The sequence below is a fragment of the Mobula birostris genome, chromosome 24, assembly GCF_030028105.1.
Source record: "Mobula birostris isolate sMobBir1 chromosome 24, sMobBir1.hap1, whole genome shotgun sequence".
In the NCBI taxonomy this organism is placed as follows: domain Eukaryota; kingdom Metazoa; phylum Chordata; class Chondrichthyes; order Myliobatiformes; family Myliobatidae; genus Mobula; species Mobula birostris.
Window position 1 is genome coordinate 14,283,525 of NC_092393.1, and position 26,191 is coordinate 14,309,715.

Genomic DNA, 26,191 nt, shown 5'->3' on the forward strand with positions numbered 1-26,191 from the left:
AGTTACAGGTTTAGCAAATATACACATCTACATTGCTCATGAAAGAATCTTGGGTTGAGATTCCACAAGTATAGATCTTAAACCAAATTAAGGTTTGTGCTGAATGACGAAACACCAGCTTCAATTAAATTTCAGATGAAAATCTAGTGCTTCCTGTAGTGTTGATTTCAGCCTTCCCAATATCATTTGCAATTAAAATCTGTGTGATCTAAAATGCCCACAAATAATAATATTATCAAAAGCTCTACAGCTATTCATACTGATAAATTCACATGAGCACAAAAAATTAGGTTTTGTTGATTTTAGAGAATGCAAAATGAAAATTGAATCAAATGCTACATCAAGGCAGAAGCTAAAATGTATATTTTAAAAGAATCAAACAGTTTCCTTTATTAAGGAATCACAAGATTTTGAAATAATTAAATGCAAGTCAATCCATGCATATATAAACTTGTAATTTCAGGGCAGGAGAGATTGTTAATCTGAAATTATATTTATAAATAGAATTAGATTTATGGAACTCACAGTTTATGCATCAAAAAGTAGCTTCAAAATTTTGGACAGTGAGAACAGTAAGTATGTACCTGAACTTCTCATCCATTCACTGATTCCTCCTGCCAATGTTGAAAAAGAATCTGTAAAGAAGCAGTGAATCACTGACATACTAAAGGCTTCTGTGCTAACTGCCAATCTGCACATAGCAGGAGTCAGACTTTATCCATTATGGAAGAGATCACTGGTAATCCTAATATTCTGGTTATAAACTGTGGGCAAAGGAAAATTTTAAGATGTTAACTAGTCATTTAAAAATGAGTCCAGATATCTATAGTAGGCCTCACATAAACTAATTGCTTAAAAATATAAAAAGTTAACAGTTGTCTAGAACCAAATGTGATTAGCAATTCAAATAGGCAATGCTTTTGCTTAGTGTAATTCAAATCAATTGCTCAAATCATTCAATCATTAGGGACTATTTCTAGTTTATTGTGTATCATTGTGAAAATCCGACTGACACTTTTGGACATCGGTCACTCTGCGACACTTAAGTGATCTAAACATCAAGAGAATGTGATATGATATTCTTCCCTGTTCAGTGCTCCTTTCTGAAATTTGCAAGTAAATTTAGACTTCCCAGGATGTTTATTGTTCGGCTCTCCCAAGATAACATGTTCTCAACAGCACAGCATTGGATGGGATGGCTAGTAGGTGAGATATATCACACTAAAATATTGGGAATAAATGTGTTAATTTCAGACTTACTTACTGCCTGTTACACCAATGGTGTTTAGGGCAGCAAAAAAGGTCCTCCATCTCTGGTGGTGTTCAGAGTCTCCTTCATCAGCTTCCTCTCAGTTTTCTCTACTGTCAGTTATGCAATTCCCATTGTAGCCTCAGGAATACCATTGCACTCAGATGTAGAAGGATTCTTCAATGCTGTTTTCGTTACAATTTTGTTTTACCGGTGAAGATTATTAGCCCTGAGCTGAACCCCCAAACCTGGAGGGCTGGTGGACCACTGTTAGTGTATCCTCTACCCTTTGACCTGTTTGGAATGGGTGACCCTACCAAGAGTCAAAGCATAAAGCCCGGACTCCAGCCAACATAGTTCTCTGTGTCACTGAGGCACGCAAGCCTTCAAACCCTATGACAGGGTTGTGGTCCTGTTAGAGGAAGTTCAGACTGGAAGGCAATACCCTGCCAAAGGGTGAGGGCCTAAAACATTAACTGTACTCTTTTCCATAGATGCTGACTGGCCTGTTGAGTTCCTCCAGCACTTTCTGTGTGTTCCTTAGATTTCCAGCATCTGAAGATTTTCTCTTGTCTGTAATTAGGGATCAGACCGTGACCAGCAATTGTTCTCTATTTACGTTAATAACCTGGAAGAAGGAATAAGATGTAAGGGTTCTAAATTTGCTATAAAAGTAGGTGGAAGAGTATATTTTGATAACAGTACCATGAGTCTATAAAGGGACATTAATAGATTAAGCAAGCAGGTATAATGAACTATGGTAAAAGAAATCAAACGGCAGATTACTATCTAAATGGACAGAGATTGCAAGTGAGTGAAGTACAGAGGAATGTAGGTATACAAATCACAGAAAGCTAGCCAGCAAGTCTAAAATATAGTTAAGAAAGCAAACAGTATTTTGGCTTCATTACAAATGGTTGGAATTCTTTTAAAAAGGGAGGTATTCACTGAAGCCTCACCTGCAGAAGTAATCTACTCCCATTTAATTAATACATAACATTTTAGTTCATGTCTGGTCCACTTCATGTGAGTAACCTGATTTTAAATACAACTTTTTGTCATTATGATACAGTATGTTAGGTAAATTTAAAACCTATTCAATGACTTTCAATGATAAAGTTAGTGAAAACTGGATGGTGATTAATTTGATCAGATGCATGACCAGTTTTGTTTATGGAGCCAGTTCCTAGTTCATGTTTTTGTTCAAAATCCAAATGAGATTTGTGCTCAATTCAGCAAATAATTTTAAAGAAAAATGTAGAATGTTTTAACAAAAATGATGACTCTTAAAAAAAACTACAGTGGAATCTTGTGAAATGTACAGTATATTTTGCTCCAAAGAAAAAATAGAGATTTGGATTGGATTGGCTTAGCCCAGAAAAAAAGCAATATTGTTTTCACTGATGTAGTTTTGACACCAAGGATTGCCATTGTTGTATTTCAGAAATAAAGAAATGCTCATGGGTAGCTATTGTTGTGGGTTTGTAGGTGGAACTTGTGGGCACAGCCACAGTAAGCCCCACTACAATGGTCGATATTGTATGATGGAATGCAAAAGTGGGCACAGTGGGGAAGGGATAAGAAAGAAAAGAGTGAGGGCAGGGAGGGGAAGAGAGAGAAAAAGTTAGCAGGATAGGAAGGGAGAGAAAGAGTGAGCAGGGAAGGGGAGGGAGAGAATTGGGGTCGGGGAGAGAAGATAGAGGGAGCAGGGGAAGAGAGGGAGAGGGGCAGGGAGCAGACAGAGAGATGGAGCATGGGAAGGGAGGGAGTAGGTGGGGAGAGTGGATGGAGATGATGAGTGTGGCAGAGAAGTGAAGGAGTGGGAGAGAATGAGCAGAGAGGGTGAGGGCGGAAGTGAGGATGGAGGGGAGGGGAGGGAGATGGAGTGGCAGAGATCTGAAGGAGAAAGGGATAATGAGCAGAGAGGATAAGAGAGAGGGAGGGAGTGGGCAGGGAGCATGAGGGCATAGTTCTCAGCTTCACTGGTTTGTAAAGCAAAGTCATTATTTACCTTCAGAGGAACCAGGTTGTCCCTGAATCTGATATTTAAAATGGCAACAGTTAAACTCTATAATTTGTTCCCAAAACTCCTGTTACCTCAAACACTGCTTCACAGGTAAGCCTGGAAGGCTTTGCCCACAGAGGTCCAAATGGTGTTTCTAGCTTCAGGTTCCTGACATACCTCTGCCATTGATCTGTGCTACATCTCACACTTGGCCACTCACTGCTCTGATGGGGAGGTTACCCGAACTCCAAACTCAAGGATAGGAGACTTCATCTACTTTTCCTTTAGCCTGGATGAGCAGACAGGGAAGGCACTAGCATTTGCCCATATTGCAATCTTTCCACATAGTATTTCAACAACATTGAAAGGAAATAAAGCAAACTTCAGGATATTAAATTTACACAAAATATCTATAGGTAATCCTAGCAATTTATTTATTGCGTAGGTGTTAAATCTACTGCTTCGTCATGAATTTAAACCTTTTACTCTTCAATACCTGAGAAATTGAGAAACCCTGTTTGCCTTTCTAAATAAAGTGTGGGGAGTGCTCAGCATGTCTTTCAGTATATCCACTTTTCTGAGAGTGTAACTCACAAAATAGAACTTTACAAACATGAATCTCCGAGTCTATATAATGCCCGTTGCCTTGCAGTAAAATCCCATTAGATCATTTTCACAGAGCACAGATAGATTGCATTTTAAGAAGTTATATGCTTTCAGCAATTGAATTTCCATTCACTAAAGAAGAAAGAAGTAACAAAGGTGGATAAAATTTTTAAAAAATCTTAATATAGTAGAAATATGGAAGAAGAAAAGAAAATGCTGAAAACACTCAGCAGTCAGACTATATCAGTGGGAAGGGTCTTTGAGTTGTTACATTAACTCTGTATTTCTTCGTACAGATATGGCCTGATACACTGGGCATTTCCAGCATTCTCTGTTTCAATTGAAGCAACAAAGGAGATCTGAATTTTCTTTCCTGAGAAGGGACTACTAATAAAATTCAAACATATAGTTTAAAGAAGTAAAATTGATCATTCTAAAGCACTAGACTTACTGTTCTTTGCAGTACCCCTGACTTCACATTTTAAATGTTGTTAATTCACTGATATACCTCAAAATTTTTAGAAACATTTATTTGAGAAACATTGAAGAGTCTGAACATACCATAAAACCGTAAGGTATAGGAGTTGAATTAGGCTATTTGTCCCGTCGAGTCTGCTCCGCCATTTCATCATGGCTGATCCAATTTTCCTCTCAGCCCCAATCTCCTGCCTTCTCTTTGTATCCCTTCATGTCCCAGCCAATCAAGAATCTATCAACTTCTGCCCTAAATATACATAAAGATTAGGTCTTCACAGCTGCCTGTGGCAAAGAATTCCATAAATTCACCACTCTCCATTCTAAAAGGAAGCCCCTCTATTCTGAGGCGGTGTCCTCTGGTCTTAGACTCTTCAACTATAGGAAACGTGCTCTCCTTATCCACACTATTAAGCCCTTTCACTATTCAATAAGCTTCAAAGAGGTCACCCCTCATTCTTCTGAATTCCAGCAAATACAGGCCCAGAGCCATCAAATGCTCTTCGTGTGACAATCCATTCAATCCTGGAATAATTATTGTGAACCTCATTTGATCCCTCTCCAGTCTCAGCACATCCTTTCTAAGATAAAGGGCCCAAAACTGTTCACAATACTCCAAGTGAGGCCTCACCAGTGCTTTAGTTTCAACCTTACATCCTTGCTTTTATATTCTAGTCCTCTTCAAATGAATGCTAATACTGTATTGCATTTGCCTTCCTCACCATAGACTCAAGCTGTAAATTAACCTTTGGGGAATCCTGCACAAGGACTCCCATGTCCCTTTGTACCTCAATTTTTCATATTTTCTCTCCATTTAGAAAATAGTCAACGTTTTCATTTCTTCTACCAAAGTGCATGACTATATACTTCATGACACTGTCTTCCATCTGCCATTTCTTTTCCCATTCTCCTAATCTAAGTCCTTCTGTAGCCTCTCTACATCCTCAAAACTACCTGTCCCTCAACCTATCTTCATATCATCTGCAAACTTTGCAAACAGCTATCAATTCCATTATCCAAATCATTAATATATAACGTGAAAAAAGTTGGTCCTAACACCCCTGTGGAACACCACTAGTAACCAGCAGCCAGCCAGATAAGGCTCCCTTTATTCCCACTCTTTACTTCCTGCCAATTAGCCAGTGCCTCATAGCTTGTTAATCAGCCATATATGTGGCACCTTATCAAAGACCTTATGAAAGTCTAAGTACATAACATAAAACAATTCTCCATTGTCTATCCTGTTTGTTACTTCTTCAAAGAATTCCAACAGATTTGCCAGGCAAGGTTTTCCCTTGAGGAAACCATGCTGACTATGGCCTATTTTATCATGTGTCTCTAAGTACCTTGAGATATCCTTAATAATTGACTCCCACATCTTCCCAACCACTGAGATCAGACTAACCTACCTAAAGTTTCCTTTCTTCTGCCTCTCTCCCTTCTTGAAAAGTGGAATGACATTTGCAATTTTCCAGTCTTCCGGAACCATTCCAGAATCTAGTGATTCTTGAAAGATCATTACTAATGCCTCCACGATCTCTTCAGCCTCCTTTTTCAGAACTCTGGGGTGTACACCATTTGGTCCAGGTGACTTATCTATCTTCAGTTCTTCCAGTTTCCTACGAACCTTCTTTCTAGTAATGGTAACTTCACACACTTCATGACCGCTGACATTTGGAACTTCAATATACTGCTTGTGTCTTCCACCACAAAGAATGATGTAACGTACTTATTCAGTTCATCTGCTATTTCGTCTTCCCCCATTACTACCTCTCCAGCATCATTTTCCAGTGGTCCAACATTCACTCTCGCCTCTCTTTTGCACTTTATGTATCTGAAGAAACTTTTGGTATCCTCTTTAATATTATTGGCTAGCTTATTTTCATATTCCATCTTTACCTTCTTAATGACTTTTTTAGTTCCCTTCCGTTGGTATTTAAAAGCTTCCCAATCCTCAAACTTCCCACTAGTTTTGCTCTATTTTATGCCCTCCCAGGCTTTTACTTGGCTTTGACTTCCCTCGTTAGCCACAGTTGTGTTCTCTTTCCTTTAGGATATTTCTTCCTCTTTGGGATGTATATATCCCGTACCTTCCGAATTGCTTCCAGAAACTCCAGCCATTGCTGCTCTGCCGTCACCCCTGCCAGTGTTCTTATCTAATCAATTCTGGCCAACTCCTTTCTTATGGCCCTTTACTCCACTGTAATACTGGTACATCTGACTTTAGCTTCTCCTTCTCAAATTTCAGGGTGAATTCGATCATATTATGATCACTTGCCCCTAAGAATTCTTTTACCTTAAGATTTGTAATCAATTCTGATTCATTGCACAACACCCGATCCAGAATAGCTGATCCCCTAGTTGCCTCAATCACAAGCTGCTCTAAAAAGCCATTTTGTAGACACTCTAGAAATTCCCCCTCCTGGAATTCAGCACAAACTTGATTTTCCCAATCTACCTGCACACTGAAGTCACCCATGACTGTTGTAATGCATTTTCTTTTGGCATGCATTTTCTATCTCCCATTGTAATTTGTAGGCCACATCTTTACTACTGTTCGGGGTCTTGATACAACTCCCATCAGGGTTTTTTTCACCCTTGCAGTTCCTTAGCTCTATCCAAATGATTCAACACCTTCCGACTCTATGCCACCTCTTTCTGACAATTTGATTTCATTTTTTACCAACAGAGCAATGCCTCTCCCTCTGTTTTCCTGCCTATCAATAGGTGCAGGAGTAGGACATTCGGCCCTTCGAGCCAGCACCACCATTCACTGTGATCATGGCTGATCATCCACAATCAGTACCCTGTTCCTGCCTTCTCCCCATATCCCTTGACTCTGCTATCTTTAAGAGCTCTATCTAACTGTTTTTTGAAATAACCCAGAGAATTAGCCTCCACTGTCTCCTGAGGCAGAGCATTCCACAGATCCACAACCTTCTGTGTGAAAAAGTTTTTCCTCAACTCCGTTCTAAATGGTCTACCCCTTATTCTTAAACTGTGAACTCTGGTTCTGGACTCCCCCAACATTAGGAACATGTTTCCTGCCTCTAGCACGTCCAAACCCTTAATAATCTTATATGTTTCAATAAGATCCCCTCTCATCCTTCTAAATTCCAGTCTATACAAGCCCAGTCGCTCCAATCTTTCAACATATGACATTCCTGGAATTAACCAGCTGCACTCCCTCCATAGCAAGAATGTCCTTCCTCAAATTTGGAGACCAAAACTGCATACAATACTCCAGGTGGGGTCTCAACAGGGCCTTGTACAACTGCAGAAGGACCTCTTTGCTCCTATACTCAACTCCCCCTGTTATGAAGGCCAACATGCCATTAGCTTTCTTCACTGCCTGCTGTACCTGTATGCTTACTTTCAGTGACTGATGAACAAGGACACCCAGATCTATCCACGGCCTCCTTTACTGTAAAGATGAAGCCACACTCAGGTTGGAGGAACAACATCTTATATTTTGTCTGGGTAGACTCCAACCTGATGGCATGAACATTGACTTCTTTAACTTCCGCTAATGCCCCACCTCCCCCTCGTACCTCATCTGTTTATTTTTATACACACATTCTTTCTCTCACTCTCTTTTTTCTCCCTCTGTCCCTCTGACTATACCCCTTGCCCATCCTCTGGGTTCCCCCCCCTTGTCTTTCTCCCCGGGCCTCCTGTCCCATGATCCTCTCATATACCCTTTGCCAATCACCTGTCCAGCTCTTGCCTCCATCCCTCCCCCTCCTGTCTTCTCCTATCATTGTGGATATCCCCCTCCCCCTCCCACTTTCAAATCTCTTACTAACTTCCTTCAGTTAGTCCTGACGATGGGTCTCGACCTGAAACGTCGACTGTACCTCTTCCTAGAGATGCTGCCTGGCCTGCTGTGTTCACCAGCAACTTTGATGTGTGTTATTTAAGCAAGAATACTGAATACATTTAAATTCATGCCTGATTGTAGCAAATGTCAAATATAAAATGTCACTTGTTCATCTTCCTCTCTCTGTCTAGGAAAAGGTTTGCTCAAACTCCGGAAACTGCAGGCATTGCGACTGGATAGTAACCAGCTGATATGTGTGGAATCACGGGAGTTTGCAGGACTAAGCCAATTGACCTCTCTGGATATCAGCCACAACCAGCTCTCTGACATCACTGTAAGGATGATTGAAACAATTATAGGGCTTTGGGAAATGGGTTTAGTCAATTATTCCCCTGCTGTGTATTTTTTTTAGATATCATTTAAGTGTATTTACTGCTTTTTTGGTGTAAAGGGAATTCAGTAAGTTTATTTTAAATTCACTAATCTTTTTCAAGAACATTTTAAATAAACACTTGGAATTTAAGAAACTTATTTTTAATGTTTTAAAAATACTGACTCCATCCAATAGCTCACTGCATGTTTCTTACACCAACTAACTCTTTCATTTTTGTGTTTCCTTACAACGTAGACGGAAGCCATTTGGCCCATCCTATCTACATCGGCTGTCAGAACAGTTCTATTCCCTTTCTAGTTTTCACATGATCTATTCTCCACACATTTCCATTCTATGTAAATTAGGGGAAATTAACAGTAAATTAATCTAAGCATGTCTTTGGTAATTGGGAGGAAATTGGAGCATTCTGAGGAAACCCAAATGACTTCAGGAAGAACCTGCAAATTCTGCAGAAAGTGCCTTGGGGTTCTATAAAAGTACAAAGAAAAGGAAAGCATTAGTACTGTAAAGAAGTGGAATGTGAACAAAAGTGCACCTCAAATAGAAAGGGAGAAAATAAAAATTAGATGCATAATGAAGACAGCTTCCTCATCTGCACTTATTTGGGTCCTTTGTAAATGCCCATGTAACAACATTGGCTTATATTTTATTCATCGTTGACATGCAATGCAACTGAAACTCTAAATCAAGCCCAGTATCACTTAGTACACACATCCCCAAATCTGAAACTGGCACAAACCTTGGTAGTCTAGTGAACTGTGAAGAATATCCAAGGAGATATGGACAAGCTCGTGAAATAGGTGGAGATCTGACAGATGAAGTGTAATGATGAGAAATGAGTGTATTATGTGTTAGTAGGCAGGATGATGGCGCATGGCCAAGTGGTTAAGGCGTTCGTCTAGTGATTTGAAGGTTGCTAGTTCGAGCCTTGGCTGAGGCAGTGTGTTGTGTCCTTGAGCAAGGCACTTAACCACACATTGCTCTGTGACGACACTGGTGCCATGCTGTATGGGTCCTAATGCCCTTCCCTTGGACAACATCGGTGGCGTGGAGAGGGGAGACTTGCAGCATGGGCAACTGCAACTTCCATACAACCTTGTCCTGGAAACCTTCCAAGGCAAAAATCCATGGTCTCATGAGACTAACGGATGCCTATATAAGGCGGGATGATAAGATGAAATATAAAATATAGGACACAATTCAGAAAGGAATATAGGAGCAGAGAGATCGTGGGATAAACTTGCAAATGTGAAAGAACAGGTTGAGAAAGAGCTTAAAAAGCATACATTATGCTGGACTTCATAAATAGAGACCTAGAGTACAAAGGCAAGGCACTTACAATGAATCTTTATCAAAATAAAAATGACTCAACCATAACTGGAATATTGTGCCCAGTTCTGAGTACCACACTTCAGGAAAGGTATGAAAGCTTTAAGGAGCATACAAAAGATATCTACCAAAATGACTCCAGTGATACCAATAGACTGCAGAAGATAAGGTTGTTCTCATTGGAGCAGAGGAAGGTAAGAGGAGATCTGATAGCTGTACAGTTCGAGTTTAAAGGAGATTAGGAGTTTAAAGAGAACTTTTATAGAGCTCCAGGGCTCTTTCAGCAGAACTTGCAAGTTCTTCCTGGAATGGAAACACCAATGCCCTAGGTTGGAAAATCCTACTAGAAGTAGTGAATATGGTCCAGTCCATCACAGGCAAAGCCCTCCATTGAGTGCATCTACGCATTTACATGGAGCACTGTCGCAGGAAAGCAGCATCCATCATCAGAGACCCCTAAGATCCAGGACATACTGTCTTCTCACTGTTGCCTTCAGGAAGAAAGCTACAGGAGCCTTAGGACTCATAGCACCAGATTCAGGCTCTTGAACCAGTGGGGATAACCTCATTTGCCCCATCACTGAACCGTTTCCACAACCTATGGGCTCACTTTCAAAGACTCTTCATTTCACGTTCTTGATATTTATTGCTTATTTATTTGTTGTTATTATTTCTTTTTCTTTTGTATTTGCACAGTTTGTTGTCTTGTGCACATTGGTTGATCACCCAGGTTGGTGCAGTCTTTCATTAATTCTATTATGGTTCTTGGATTTACTGAGTGTGCCCACAAGAAAATAAACCTCAGGGTTTTATGTGGGGACATATGTGTACTTGGTTAATAAATTTTGTTAGATATGTGGGTTATGACCAAAGAAGAAAATAGCTGGAGTCACTTAGCACTTTAGTGCAATGGTGTTTATTAGGTACTTCAAAAATTAGTGAAAACAGTAAAAAATAAAACTGTCAATATTTACAAAAAGATATATACCAGAAAACACAATAACAGCTCCATACTTATTCTTCCAGTGTGAACTTGTGGTAGCCTTGATCTTTCTCTCCTACTGAGGACGAAGAGTCCCATTTTATTAGGCAACAGGACATGCCATCAACAACCTACAAAGTTAACTTAAGACCACACATGGATTTGAATATGATGCAGTCCTTAATGTAGTTACGATCATATTACAAAATAAACAAAAATATCTAGCTTAAATAGAGTATACAAACAACATATACACATTTACACATCCCCAATATTAAAGAAATAGAATATTCCACAGTGTATGGCGTGAAAGGCACCATAAAGCCAGTCAGCTGGGTTTAGGACCTGTAATCAGAATACACTGGGGAAGAAATTGAAGTGTGCACACTCAGCGCAATGACAGTAGAATGACAAGACGTTTGTATGTGTGTGCAAAAGGAGTGTGCTTACTGAATGCTCTCTGTCACAAACTTACTTTGAGCTTTAAAATTGTTTCCTTGATAGAAAACTCAAGAGCTAAAAGTAGAATAAAGGTGTTAGCAAATAAACCCAAGGGAGCATGAGGAAAAGTACTCGCATAGTAAATGGCTATAGTCTTGGAAGCAATGCCAAGCATAATAGTAGGGGAAGCTTTCATATTTCCTTATGGTATGGTTGGAACTTATTTTGTCCCATCAAGTCTATATGGCTCACAGAACCATCCCTTTCTGCTACTAATTTTCCCTACAACTTATTCTCCCCACATTCCCAGCTCATGTTCACCACTGGTCTACATACTGATGGCAATTTGCAGTGGCCGGTAAGGCTACCATCCTCCAGATGTTTGAAATGTAGAATGAAACCCAAGCACCCACAGGAAACACACGTTACAGAGAGAACATGTAAACTCCGCATGGGAAAAGAGAAGATCAGTATTAAATCTGGGGCTCAGGTTCATTCTTTAGAGGATGAATGAATGAATTTGCAGTGCTATGGGGAGAGGCTAAGGGATATGGAATCTGCATTCTTCTTACATTGAGGTTGTATGGATTTGATAGGGTATATAGCTTCCTTCCAACCTGCATCTATCCTGTTAATTCTTGCATGCTTTTAACAAGACCATAATAGCGTATTAACTGAAACCCCCTACATTTTACTTGCATTACTTTTCCATCTGTATTTCCTCTTCTCCTGCTGACTGAATCATCCTGCTCACATAATTTCCTCTACATGTAACAAGTTGCAGTTGAAAATATACAGTATGCATTTATTGGATTTTTGGAAATGTAGGTTAGCCAGTGTGGGAATGCAAGTTATTCTGTGACCTTTTTTGCACAACCTACTATTCTGTACGAATGAATTTTCACTAACAAGTCCTAACTGCATTTTCTCTTCACTTAGGCTGTGAATGGGTTGCCCTGTCTTGAGGAGCTGTTTGCATCTCATAACAAGCTGTGTGGAATCGTTGATCTCAGTAGATGTAATAAGGTCAGTAGTGGAAATAAATTCTGCTTATTTGTTTCATGATAACAGTGACAAGAATAGTATTAATGATTTGCACCGATCTGTTTGCAGATAGGCAGTATTTAATTTTTGAACAGTTCATCAATATGATTTAACAGCATTTCAGATAGTTTGGCTCTGACTCTACTTATTGCCCAAGAGGAGGCTTTCACAAAATTCTGAGATTTAAGAATTCATTCAGACTCGTACAAGTAATCTCAGTTCATAAAATGGGTTATGTAGGCCTTATTTGGCAGTTAAAATTATAAGACCATAAGACCATAAGATATTACATTATTTGGCCCATCGAGTCTGCTCCACCATTTCATCATGGCTGGTCCATTTTCATTCTTAGCCCCAATCTTCTGCCTTTTCCTCATATCCCTTCATGCTCTGACCAATCAAGAATCTATCAACCTCTGCTTTAAATATACCCAGTGACTTGGCCTCCACAGCCACCTGTTGCAATGAATTCCAGCAATTCACCACTCTCTGGCTAAAGAAATTCCTCCTCATCTCTGTTCTAAAAGGACACCCCTCTATTATAAGGCCGTGTCCTCTGGTAGACTCCACCTCCATAGAAAACGTCCTCCCCATCGAGGTCTTTCAACATTTGATAGATTTCAACCAAGTATCTCTCATTCTTCTGAATTCCAGTGGGTATAGGCCCAGAGCCATCAAACTTTCTTCATATGATAAGCCTTTCAATCCTGCAATCATTTTTGGAAACCTCCTTTGAACCCTCTCCAAGTATCAACACATCCTTTCTTAAATATGGCACCCAAAACTGCTCACAATACTCCAAATGAGGCCTCACCAATGTTTTATAAAGCCTCAACGTTACATCCTTGCTTTCATATTGTAGTCCTCTTGAAATGAATGCTAACATTTGCTTTCCTCACCACTGATGCAACCTGCAAATTAACCTTTAGGGAATCCTACACGAGGACTCCCAAGTTCCTTCACACCTCAGATTTTTGAATTATCTCTCTGTTTAGAAAATAGTCTACCCTTTTATTTCTTCTACCACAGTACTTGTCCATACACTTCCCAACATTGTATTCCATCTTCCACGTCTTTGCCTATTATCCTAATCTGTCTCAGTCCTTCTGTAGCCTCTCTACTTCCTCAAAACTAGCTGCCTCTCCATCGGTCTCTCATATTGTCCGCAAACCTATGGTTATGGTTATGACTGCAAGATATTTAACTTACATATAGTAAAGAGAAACAGTTGTGTGTGCTCTAGTTTCCTGATAGGCGAGAAGCCTCATTAATGATCATTTTTTGTAGTGTATGCCTCAGACCTAATCCATGCACTTCTCATGAATGAACATTTAGCTGCATGAAGTGCCTTGCGGTCCAAGTTTCAAGATGCAGTCAAGCCAGCTACAAACTATCCTGAACAAACTTTGAGTGTACTAATATGGGAAATTTCGAGACATCATATTAAATTCAAGAATCTGGCAAGAAGTCAGATGTACAGACTTCAGGTCACTGATACACAAAAGTTATACAGCACAGAAATTTGACTTATCATGTCCGTAACAAACATTTTGTCCATCTACACTAGTGGTTCCCAAAGTGAGCAATGTCTACCCTACCTGGCGTGGTGGGAGTTTCTAAGGGGGCAATAAAGATAAAGGGGATGGCGGGGGAGGGGAAGAGTGCTCAGTAGCAAGGGGTGCAGCTGAGAGATTACCGGCCTAATTTAAGAAATGAGTTACTTATTCTTAACATTTGATCCTCAGTGCCTCATAATTAATTACAATGATCGCGTAATCACTTGCTAACCCACCATTCTCTTAGACTGTGCTCGAAGCCAGGAAACAAATCTTTGCTTCTTGGTTATGTTTGCTTCATAAAAGATGAAAGTATGGTTCTACAGTTCTTACTGGCAAGGGGACTAGAAACAGATAAGGGGAAGGGGTCAATATTTCGGGTCGTCGCCCAAGTTTTCAAAGAGGAGGACATTTCACTCACCAACATGCTTGCATCTGCAACAGATGTTGCACCATTATTGACAGGATCCCACTGTGGGGTTATTACTTTCTTGAAAACAATCTGTACCTGACACATTTACGGTTCATGGCATAATTAACAGACTTCTTGTAGTAAAAAACATAAGTGATCAGTGCATATATCATTAAATACTGTTATCACGGTGGTAAATAAGATCAAGTCCCACAGTCTCAATTCTCAACTATTTCGAGAACTTTGTATTGAAAATGATGAACAGTTTGAATGCTTGCAGTTGCACACAAGTCAGGTGGCTCTCAAAAAGAAACTGCCTGAGATACTTTTACATGCTTTTTCTAACTGTGATAAAATTCTGTGAAGGGTCGAATGCTTCATTCAGTCATCAGTTCAAGTATGTTCAGAATCAGAATCAGGTTTTTATTATCACTGGCATGTGACATGAAATTTGCTAACTTAGCAGCAGCAGTTCGATGAAATACATAATCTAGCAGAGAGAAAAAAATAAAACATAATAATAATAGATAAACAAGTAAATCAATTACATATATTGAATAGATTAAAAAATGTGCAAAAACTGAAATACTGTATATTGAACAAAGTGAGATAGTGTCCAAGGCTTCAATGTCCATTTAGGAATCAGATGGCAGAGGGGAAGAAGCTGTTCCTGAATCACTGAGTGTGTGCCTTCAGGCTTCTGTATCTCCTACCTGATGGTAACAGTGAGAAAAGGACATGCCCTGGGTGCTGGAGGTCCTTAATAATGGATGCTGCCTTTCTGAGACACCGCTCCCTAAAGATGTCTTGGTTATTTTGTAAGCGAGTGCCCAAGATAGAGCTGACTAGATTTACAACCTTCTGTAGCTTCTTTCGGTCCTGTGCAGTAGCCCCTCCATACCAGACAGTGATGCAGCCTGTCAGAATGCTCTCCACAGTACATCTATAGAAGTTTTTGAGTGTATTTGTTGACATGCCAAATCTCCACTGTCTTGCCTTCTTTATAACCACATTGATATGTTGGGCCAAGGTTAGATCCTCAGAGATCTTGACACCCAGGAACTTGGAGCTGCTCACTCTCTTCACTTCTGATCCCTCTATGAGGATTATAAAACATAGAACATAGAATAGTACAGCACAGTACAGGCCCTTCGGCCCAGAATGTTGTGCCAACCCTTAAACCCTGCCTCCCATATAACTCCCCACCTTAAATTCCTCCATATACCTGTCTAGTAATCTCTTAAACTTCACTAGTGTATCTGCCTCCACCACTGACTCAGGCAGTGTATTCCACACACCAACCACTCTCTGAGTAAAAAACCTTCCTCTAATATCCCCCTTGAACTTCCCATCCCTTACCTTAAAGCCATGTCCCCTTGTATTGAGCAGTGGTGCCCTGGGGAAGAGGCGCTGGCTATCCACTCTATCTATTCCTCTTATTATCTTGTACACATCTATCACGTCTCCTCTCATCCTCCTTCTCTCCAAAGAGTAACACCCTAGCTCCCTTAATCTCTGATCATAATGCATACTCTCTAAACCAGGCAGCATCCTGGTAAATCTCCTCTGTACCCTTTCCAATGCTTCCACATCCTTCCTATAGTGAGGGGACCAGAACTGGACACAGTACTCCAAGTGTGGCCTAACCAGAGTTTTATAGAGCTGCATCATTACATCGCGACTCTTAAACTCTATCCCTCGACTTATGAAAGCTAACACCCCATAAGCTTTCTTAAATACCCTATCCACCTGTGAAGCAACTTTCAGGGATCTGTGGACATGTACCCCAGATCCCTCTGCTCCTCCACACTACCAAGTATCCTGCCATTTACTTTGTAGTCTGCCTTGGAGTTTGTCCTTCCAAAGTGTACCACCTCACACTTCTCTGGGTTGAACTCCATCTGCCACTTCTCAGCCCACTTCTGCATCCTATCAATGTCTCTCTGCAATCTTCGTCAATCCTCTACACTATCTACAACACCACCAACCTTTGTGTCATCTGCAAACTTGCCAACCCACCCTTCTACCCCCACATCCAGGTCGTTAATAAAAATCACGAAAAGTAGAGGTCCCAGAACAGATCCTTGTGGGACACCACTAGTCACAACCCTCCAATCTGAATGTACTCCCTCCACCATGACCCTCTGCCTTCTGCAGACAAGCCAATTCTGAATCCACCTGACCAAATTTCCCTGGATCCCATGCCTTCTGACTTTCTGAATTAGCCTACCGTGTGGAACCTTGTCAAATGCCTTACTAAAATCCATGTAGATCACATCCACTGCACTACCCTCATCTGTATGCCTGGGCACCTCCTCAAAGAACTCTATCAGGTTTGTTAGACACGATCTGCCCTTCACAAAGCCATGCTGACTGTCCCTGATCAGACCATGATTCTCTAAATGTCTACAGATCCTATCTCTAAGAATCTTTTCCAGCAGCTTTCCCACCACAGACGTAAGGCTCACTGGTCTATAATTACCCGGACTATCCCTACTGCCTTTTTTGAACAAGGGGACAACATTCGCCTCCCTCCAATCCTCCGGTACCATTCCCGTGGACAATGAGAACATAAAGATCCTAGCCAGAGGCTCAGCAATCTCTTCCCTCGCCTCGTGGAGCAGCCTGAGGAATATTCTGTCAGGCCCTGGGGACTTATCTGTCCTAATGTATTTTAACAACTCCAACACCTCCTCTCCCTTAATATCAACATGCTCCAGAACATCAACCTCACTCATATTGTCCTCACCATCATCAAGTTCCCTCTCATTGGTGAATACCGAAGAGAAGTATTCATTGAGGACCTCGCCCACTTCCACAGCCTCCAGGCACATCTTCCCACCTTTATCTCTAATCAGTCCTACCTTCACTCCTGTCATCCTTTTTTTCTTCACGTAATTGAAGAATGCCTTGGGGTTTTCCTTTACCCTACTCACCAAGGCCTTCTCATGCCCCCTTCTTGCTCTTCTCAGCCCCTTCGTAAGCTCCTTTCTTGCTTCCCTATGTTCCTCAACAGACCCATCTGATCCTTGCTTCCTAAACCTCATGTATGCTGCCTTCTTCCACATGACTAGATTTTCCACCTCACTTGTCACCCATGGTTCCTTCACCCTACCATTCTTTATCTTCCTCACCAGGACAAATTTATCCCTAACATCCTGTAAGAGATCTCTAAACATCGACCACATGTCCATTGTACATTTCCCTGCAAAAACATCATCCCAATTCACACCTGCAAGTTCTAGACTTATAGCCTCATAATTTGCCCTTCCCCAATTAAAAATTTTCCTGTCCTCTCTGATTCTATCCTTTTCCGTGATAATGCTAAAGGCCAGGGAGCGGTGGTCACTGTCCCCCAGATGCTCACCCACTGAGAGATCTGTGACCTGACCTGGTTCATTACCTAGTACTAGATCTAGTATGGCATTCCCCCTGGTCGGCCTGTCCACATACTGTGACAGGAATCCATCCTGGACACACTTAACAAACTCTGCCCCATCTGAACCCTTGGAACTAATCAGGTGCCAATCAATATTAGGGAAGTTAAAGTCACCCATGATAACAACTCTGTTATTTTTGCACCTTTCCAAACTCTGCCTCTCAATCTGCTCCTCTGTATCTCCGCTGCTACCAGGGGGCCTATAGAATACCCTCCAATAGAGTAACTGCTCCCTTCCTGTTCCTGACTTCCACCTGTACTGACTCAAAAGAGGATCCTGCTACATTACCCACCCTTTCTGTAGCTGTAATAGTATCCCTGACCAGTAATGCCACCTCTCCTCCCTTTCCCCCCACCATCCCTTTTAAAGCTCTGAAATCCAGGAATATTGAGAATCCATTCCTGCCCTGGTGCCAGCCAAGTGTCTGTAATGGCCATTACGTCATAATTCCATGTATGTATCCAAGCTCTCAGTTCATCAACTTTGTTCCTGATGCTTCTTTCATTGAGGTACACACACTTCAGCCCTTCTACCTTGCTATCTTTACACTGCCTATTCTGCTTCTCTTTCCTCAAAACCTTTCTATATGTTAGATCCGGCTTTACTCCATGCACTTCTTTCACTGCTCTATTGCTCTGGGTCCCGTCCCCCTTCCAAATTAGTTTAAACCTCCTGAGCCATGCTAGCAAACCTACCTGCAAGGATATTGCTCCCCCTCGAGTTCAGGTGCAACCCATCTAATCTGTACAGGCCCCACCTTCCCCAGAAGACATCCCAATGGTCCAAAAATCTAAAACCCTGCTCTCTGCACCAACTCCTCAGCCACGCATTCAACTGCCATTCTCCAATTCTTACCATCACTGTCACGTAGCACTGTCAGCAATCCTGAGAACGCCACCCTTGAGGTCCTGTTCTTCAGCCTTCTGCCCAGTTCCCGAAACTCACACTTCAGGACCTCATCCCTCTTCCTGCCTATGTCGTTGGTACCAACGTGTATCACGACTTCTGGTTGCTTTCCCTCTCGTACCAGGATGTCGTGCACCTGGTCAGAGACATCCTGGACCCTGGCACCTGGGAGGCAACAAACCATGCGGGTGTCCTTCTCACGTCCACAAAATCTCCTGTTTGCTCCCCTGACTATAGAGCCTCCAATGACCACAGCTCTCCTCTTCTCCGTCCCAGCCTTCTGCACCACCGGGTCAGACTCAGTGCCAGAGGCCCTGCCACCATGGTTCACACCTGGTCGGTCATCCCCGCCAACAGTATCCAGGATGGTAAACTTATTATTCAGGGGAATGGCTACAGGGGTGCTCTGCACTACCTGTCTGCTCACCTTCGCTTTCCCTCCTCTGATTGGTATGGGTTACCCTTCCTGAAGTCCACAGTCAGCTCTTTCGTCTTACTGACGTTGAGTGCAAGGTTGTTGCTGCGACACCACTCCACTAGTTGGCATATCTCACTACTGTAAGCCCTCTCGTCACCACCTGAGATTCTACCAACAATGGCTGAATCATCAGCAAATTTATAGATGGTATATCACCTATGCCTAGCCACACGGTCATGTGTATATATAAGCATGACATTGCTTATTTGTCAGAATTATTTGCAAAGTTTAATGAAATTAGTCTTCAATTGCAAGGAAATGATGTAAAGTCACACTTTTGTCTAAGTTAACCCTATTTAAGTGCAACACTGGCCGTTACAACCTTTTCCAATTTCCAAGCCGCTTTGAGTTGGAAGAGAAGGAAAGAATGCTGGATGATGGTCTTCCAATAAACTTGCCCACCTGGGTGAGATGCATAAAGACAAGTCAGGCAGATTTCAGGATCTTCTCTCAATCCAAATTCCAGTTTGGGTAATAAATCCATTCCTGAGCACTTATAATGAGGAATCAACAGGAAATGTGGAGGAAGAACTGATCTCACTGTAAAATGACTTTGAGCTGCAGCTGAGGTTTAAAAAAAATCATATCAAGAGTTTTGGTTGCAGAAGGAAATCTCAACACTATCCTGCACTTTGGAAAAAGGTCGAGAAGTTCTTTATTGTCTTTCCAATATCATAATTAGTGGCGTGTGGTTTCAGTGCAGTCACCCAACTTCTTTCCAAGCAGCGAAAAAGACTGCATGGTGATCTGAGGCTCCTTTTGAGTGACATTCAGCTTGATCTTGAGAAGCTGATATCACTGCACCAAGCCCATCCATCTCATTGAAAGGTGAAAAAGCAATAAAGTAGTGAATAGTTGGACTGCTAATTTATGCTCTAAAATTGTTGATGAGAATTGTTTTATTGTAATTAAAGAAATAATTTTATTTGTAGCTTAAATAGCCGTAGCCTTATGGGTTTGCTGACCTGTATGTGGGAGGTCTGGGCATCAAGCCAGGACGTCGCAGGGTGGGCGTTGGGACTCTTATTATGTGATTGTGATCTTGTGTGTGACCGCTGGTAATGTGTCTTTGCACCTTGACCCCACAGTAACGCTGTTTCCTTTGGCTGTATTCATGAGTATTCATGAATGGTTAAATGACAATTAAACTTGAACTGAATTGAATTGAAATAGATTTGATAATTTTTGCAATTACCTATCACTCCTTTGAATTTGTAGTCCCTGCTTACTTTCACTGTGCATCATAAATCAAAATTCTTTATAGTTTTATGTAATGGTGGGAAAGGGAGATGTTGTGTGCTGCGAATGTGGTCTGGGAGCCAAAGGGGTGGGAACCCAAAAAAGTGTAGGATTCACTGATCTACAGTAATCTGATTTGCCCACATTGGACCTGAGGAATCTCCCTTAATCAGCGGTTCTTGCAGAAGAAATAGGGGTGCATTGCTATGTTATGCAGTTTGGGTAACAGATATTCACAGTTATGTGATCCACAAATCACTCCCAAATAGTTCAGATATAGAACAAAAATTTGCTTTTACAGAATTTATGTGAAAATAAACAAGTAAATAAACACAAATGGCATAACAAATAACAACTAGTTTACGAAGAATAATGATTGCAGGTGACCGGTTTACAGCGGGCAGTCACTTAAGGGATTTGCTTTGGAAACTGACAATACAATCCCTTCTATTGATATGTGTTCATACACAGGGGCATTCCTGTTGAGAGAAAAACTTTTGTAGGAATGCATCTCCATTTAAAACATAGGATTCAATGGGAGAAAAATAATTTTGTAGGAACACAATTTTATCTGTAACAGGATACACTAGATGGGAACAACAGGTATTGAATCCCAGCAAGGACCTGGCAGGACTTCATGATCTGACCAAAGCACAATAATTAATTAATGTGCAGCCAATATTGAAATTTGTTCAACCATAATGACACATAATGACTCAAAGCTTCAGATACTGAGGAAACAAGAAGAAGAAGAAGAAGAATATCTTTATTGTCATTGTTGTAGAGCAATGAAACACAGTTTAGCAGCTCAACATTTTGCAGCATGACGAAGAATATATACATAAAATAAACTCTAAAACCTCAGGAGCAGAGTCCAAAGTTAATAATATATGGATGGGGGGTGTAGGACTATTGCACACCTGCCATTCCTGGAAGTGTGATGCATTTAGCTGCCGCCGTCTTAGGAGGGGGCAGGAGAAGGGAAGGGGGTGTTATACATTTCACTGCTTGTGGGTAGAAGCTGTTAAGGAGTCTCTTTGTTTTCGTCCTTAATGCTCTGTATCTCTTCCCAGAAGGTAGAGGGGAAAACAGGTGATATCCAGGATGAGTGGGATCCTTTGAAATACAAGTAGCCTTCTTTTGAAGTCTGCCAGTATAAATGTCTCTGAGGGAGGGTAATGTTGTGCCAATAACCCACTCTGCTACCCTCACCACCCGCTGCGAGTCCTTCCTGTTCTGTTCTGTGCAGCTGGCAAACCACACTGCACAGCAATACGTCAGGAGGCTCTCTATCGTTGTCTGATAGAAGTTGATCAGCAGGTGATGAGGGAGGAGAGTGTGCTTTAGCTTCCTTAGGAAGTAGAGCCTGTGTTCCAACAAGATGTGGAAGCAGGCACAAGGTACTATTCAGTACTCAATTGATACACCTAAGATACATCAGTAGTGGATTTTGGACCAGGGGTGTGTGTGGGGGGGGGCACGGTTTGGAGAAGCTGTTTTAATGTCACACGTCCCAGCTGCACAATCGGGTCTTTATATTTTAGTGATGATTGGCAGTGATCCATTTAAGAACAATCAATCAGGTGGCATGACATACATGATACCCTTGTGAAAAAAGAGATGGAAAAACATGCCATACAACTCAGAGGCTATCAGTTTAACCTTGGCAGTGAAGCTTTTAGGAACAATAGTAAGAGTAAAGATTGATAGGCATTTAGAAAAGCTTGAGTTATAAAGAGAGCTAACATGAATTTAATAAATTGAAGACAAATTATGCTTGACTAACCTGATTGAATCTTTGAGTGAATAGAAAAAGTTGAGGGAAAAGTTGTGGATTTTAATTTATTTTTATTTATTGAGAATGCAGCGTGGAATACACCTTTCTGGCCCTTTGAGCCGTGCCATCCAGTAAAATAACCTAATCACAGGACAATTTATAATGACCAATTAACCTACCAACTGGTAGGTCTTTGGACTGTGGGAGAGTCCCATCTGGTTATGGAGGGAACATAACAAACTCCTTACAGACAGCGGTGGAAATCGAATCTGGGTTGCTGGTTCTGTAAAGTGTTGTGCTAACCACTACGCTACCGAGAAGCAGTTGGCTAACTCCCACAGAAAACAAAATAAAATTGATCTCCATGGAGTAAAAGTTTAATTGTCAGCATAGTTACAGAATTTGAACAAGAACAGCAAGCTTGGTAAATGCCTGTTTTTCTGACAGGAGGACAGTTCTTTGGAAGTCAGCTAAGACAACTACTTTTAAGATGTATATTAATGACTTGTTTATGAGTGTGCATATTAACATTTCACCAGTTGCAAATGGCATCAAATTTGGAAAAAAGTTTAAAATTTTAAAACTTATAAAGGATTAAGGAGAAGGACTTTGTTATACTTGTCTTCATAGCCCAAAGCATTGAGTATAAGAATTGGAATTCATTTTGCAGCTGTAGAAAAACATTGGTTAGACCATGTTTGGACTATAGTGCAGAGTTGAATTGAATGATTTGAAGTGAGTTGACTTTATTCCTTTCATCCTTCACATACATGAGGAGTTCTTTAAGTTATGTCCCTGTCTAAATGTGCAATCATAGTAATTTATAATAAATTATAATAAATAGAACAGTCAATGGAACAGTCAATTTGAGAATACACTCAAATCAGTGTGAGTTCATTAGTCTGATGGCCTGGTGGAAGAAGCTGTCACGAAGCCTGTTGGTCCTGGTTTTTATGCTGCGGTACCGTTTCTCAGATGGTAGCAGCTGGAATAGATTGTGGTTGGGGTGACTCGGGTCCCCAATGATCCTACGGGCCCTTTTTACACAACTGCCTTTGTAAATGTCCTGAATCATGGGAAGTTCACAACTATAGATGTGCTGGGCTGTCCACACCACTCTCTGCAGAGTCCTGTGATTAAAGGAGGTACAGTTCCCATACCAGGCAGTGATGCAGCCAGTCAGGATGCTCTCAATTGTGCCCTTGTAGAAAGTTTTTAGGATCTGGGGGCCCATGCCAACTTCCTCAACTGTCTGAGGTGAAAGAGGCACTGTTGTGCCTTCTTCACCACACAGTTGGTGTGTACAGACCACGTGAGGTCCTCGATGATGTGGATGCCGAGGAACTTAAAACTGTTTACCTTCTCAACCCCAGATCCATTGATGTCAATAGGCGTTAGCCGGTCTCCATTCTTCCTGTAATTCACAATCAGCTCCTTTGTTTTTGTGACATTGAGGGAGAGGTTGTTTTCTTGACCCCGCTGTGTCAGAGAGATCATTTCTTCCCTGTAGGCCACCTCGTTATTGTCTGAGATAAGGCCAATCAATGTAGTGTCGTTGGCAAATTTAATTAGTAGGTTAGAGCTGTGCGTGGTGACACTGTCATGGGTATACAGGGAGTAAAGGAAGGATGCAGTACAATAAAGAGTGCAGAAGAGATTTACTAGGATATTGCCTGGATTGGAGAATTACGTCTAAGGCTGGGTTTATTCTCATGGGAATGTAGGAGTCTAAGAGAAGACACTATCAAAGTTTATAAAATCATGAGCAGTGTAGATAGAGTCTTTATTCCAGGGCAGTCACTGGTTTAAGATGATGGGGTAACATTTAAAGATCTGAGCATAGATTTTTCACACAGAGGGCAGTGGAACATGCTGCCAGTGAAATGGAAGAAGCAAGATAAAATTACACATTTAAAAGGCGCTTGGACAGATAATTACATAAGAAAAGTGTGGAGGGACATGGGGCTAATGCAGATAAATGAGATTAATGTAGATAGAGATCACAGTTGGTACAGAGAATTGGATGGTAAGGGCCTGTTTCTGCAATGTAAATTTCTATGATTCTATGAGAGTAGAAATAGACTGCAAGAGGATATGGGTAGATTAACAGATGGATGTTCAAGTGACAAATTAAGCCTAATATTGAGATCTCTGAAGTGACACATTGTGGCAGAAAGATGAAAGAGGCATGATATAGGCTAATAAACATCCTTCTATAGGGTGTGCAGGAGTAGAAGAAATAAGGATACATTTTTGAAAGTGACAGACAAGATATGAGAGTGGTTCATGTGGCATATGGAATCCTGGTTTTCATAAACTGGGGGTGAGGGAGGTAGAAGAAGCAGGAAGTTTACAATCTAAAAATAGGCCAAAAATTCAGGTCTCCTCTCTTAAAGAGGAATCTGAAGGTTTTAGAGAGATTATGGAATAGATCCGCTGGAATGGCCTCAGGATGAGGGATTTCAGCTGTGAAGAAAGACTGGAGAAACTGGGAATGTTGTCCTTGGAGCAAAGAGGTTTGGATGGAGTTCTGATAGAGATGTTCAAGGGACTGAACTGGGGGGGGGGGGGGGGCGGAGAGCGGAAAGTCCAAGTAAGGAGTAAAAAGTGGTGTGAATTTGAGTGGTTATAACCTGAAAATCACCGCCTGCAAGAGCAGTGGAAACAGAGTCAGAATACTTAGATTTTCACTTGAGGAAAACTCATTTCCATGTCCAGCGAAGAAGAACAGAGAACCCGGTAATGGACTTCTTTGCTAGTATGAGGTGTTGACACGGTAGGCTAGGTTGCGGCCTCCTGAGCTGTAGTCACAAGGCCAGAAGACATAGGGGCAAAATTAGATCATTTGGCCCTTCAAATCTACTCCTCCATTCCATTATGTCTGATTAATTATCCCTCATGCCATTCTCTTACCTTCTCCCGATAACCTTTGACACCCTGACTAATCAAGAACCTGTCAAACTCTGCTTGAATTATACTCAATGACTTGGCCTCCACAGCCATCTGTGGCAGGGAATTCCACGGATTCACTACCCTCTGGCTAAAGAAATTTCTCCTTATCTCTGTTCTAAATGGGCATCCGTCTACTCTATGCCCTCTGGTCCTTGACACACCCATTATAGGAAACATCCTTTCCATATCCACTTTATCTACGCCTTTTAATATTCGTTAGGTTTCAGTGAGAATTCCCCCCGCTCCGTTCTTCTAAAATCTACGAGTACAGACTCAGTGCCATCAAATGCTCCTCACACATTAACTCTTTAATTCCTGGAGTCATTCTCATGAACCTCCTCTACAATGCAGCACATCTTTTCTTAGATAAGTGGCCCAAAACTGCTCACAGTACTCCAAGTGAGGTCTGACCAATGCCTTATAAAACCTAAACATCCTTGCTCTTATATTCTAGTCCTCTTGAAATGAACGCTAACATTGTATTTGCCTTCCTTACCACCGACTCAACCTGCAAGTTAGCCTTTCGGGAATCCTGCACAAGGACTCCCAAGTTCCGTTGTACCTCTGACTTTCGAATTTTCTCCCTGTCTAGGAAATAATCTGTCTTTATCTCTTCTACAAAAGTGCATGACCATATGCTTCCCTACACTATCTTGCATCTGCTACTTATTTGCCCATCGTCCCAATCTGTTTAAGGCTTTCTGCAGACTCTCTGCTTCCTTAACACGTACCCTCCACATATCTTCATATTGTCTGCAAACTTGGCCATAAAACCATCAATTCCATCATCCAAATCATGTAACACAAAAAGGAGCATTCCTGACACCTGCCCCTGTGGAACACCGCTAGTCACTGGCAGCCAACCAGAAAAGGCCGCCTTTATTCGTACTCTTTGTCTGCTGCCAGTCACCAATCTTTGGTCCATTCTAGTATCCTTCCTGTAATACAATGGGTCCTTGTTAAATAGTCTCATGTGTGGCATCTTTTCAAAGGCTTTCTGAAAATCCATGCAAACAACATTCACTGATTCTCCTTTGACTATCCTCTCTGTAATTTCCTCAAAGAATTTCAAAAGATTTGTGCAAGA

General features: G+C 41.3%; 1 protein-coding gene across 1 annotated transcript in view; it reads left to right on the forward strand.

Moving 5' to 3' along the window:
- Positions 1–26,191, forward strand: part of LOC140187440 (uncharacterized) — a 217,492-nt gene that overhangs the window by 64,480 nt on the left and 126,821 nt on the right. Inside the window, exons 7-8 of the mRNA XM_072242765.1 lie at positions 8,346–8,488; positions 12,240–12,326. Of these exons, the coding sequence (XP_072098866.1) occupies positions 8,346–8,488; positions 12,240–12,326 (230 nt within the window). The remainder of the gene's footprint in view (positions 1–8,345; positions 8,489–12,239; positions 12,327–26,191) is intronic.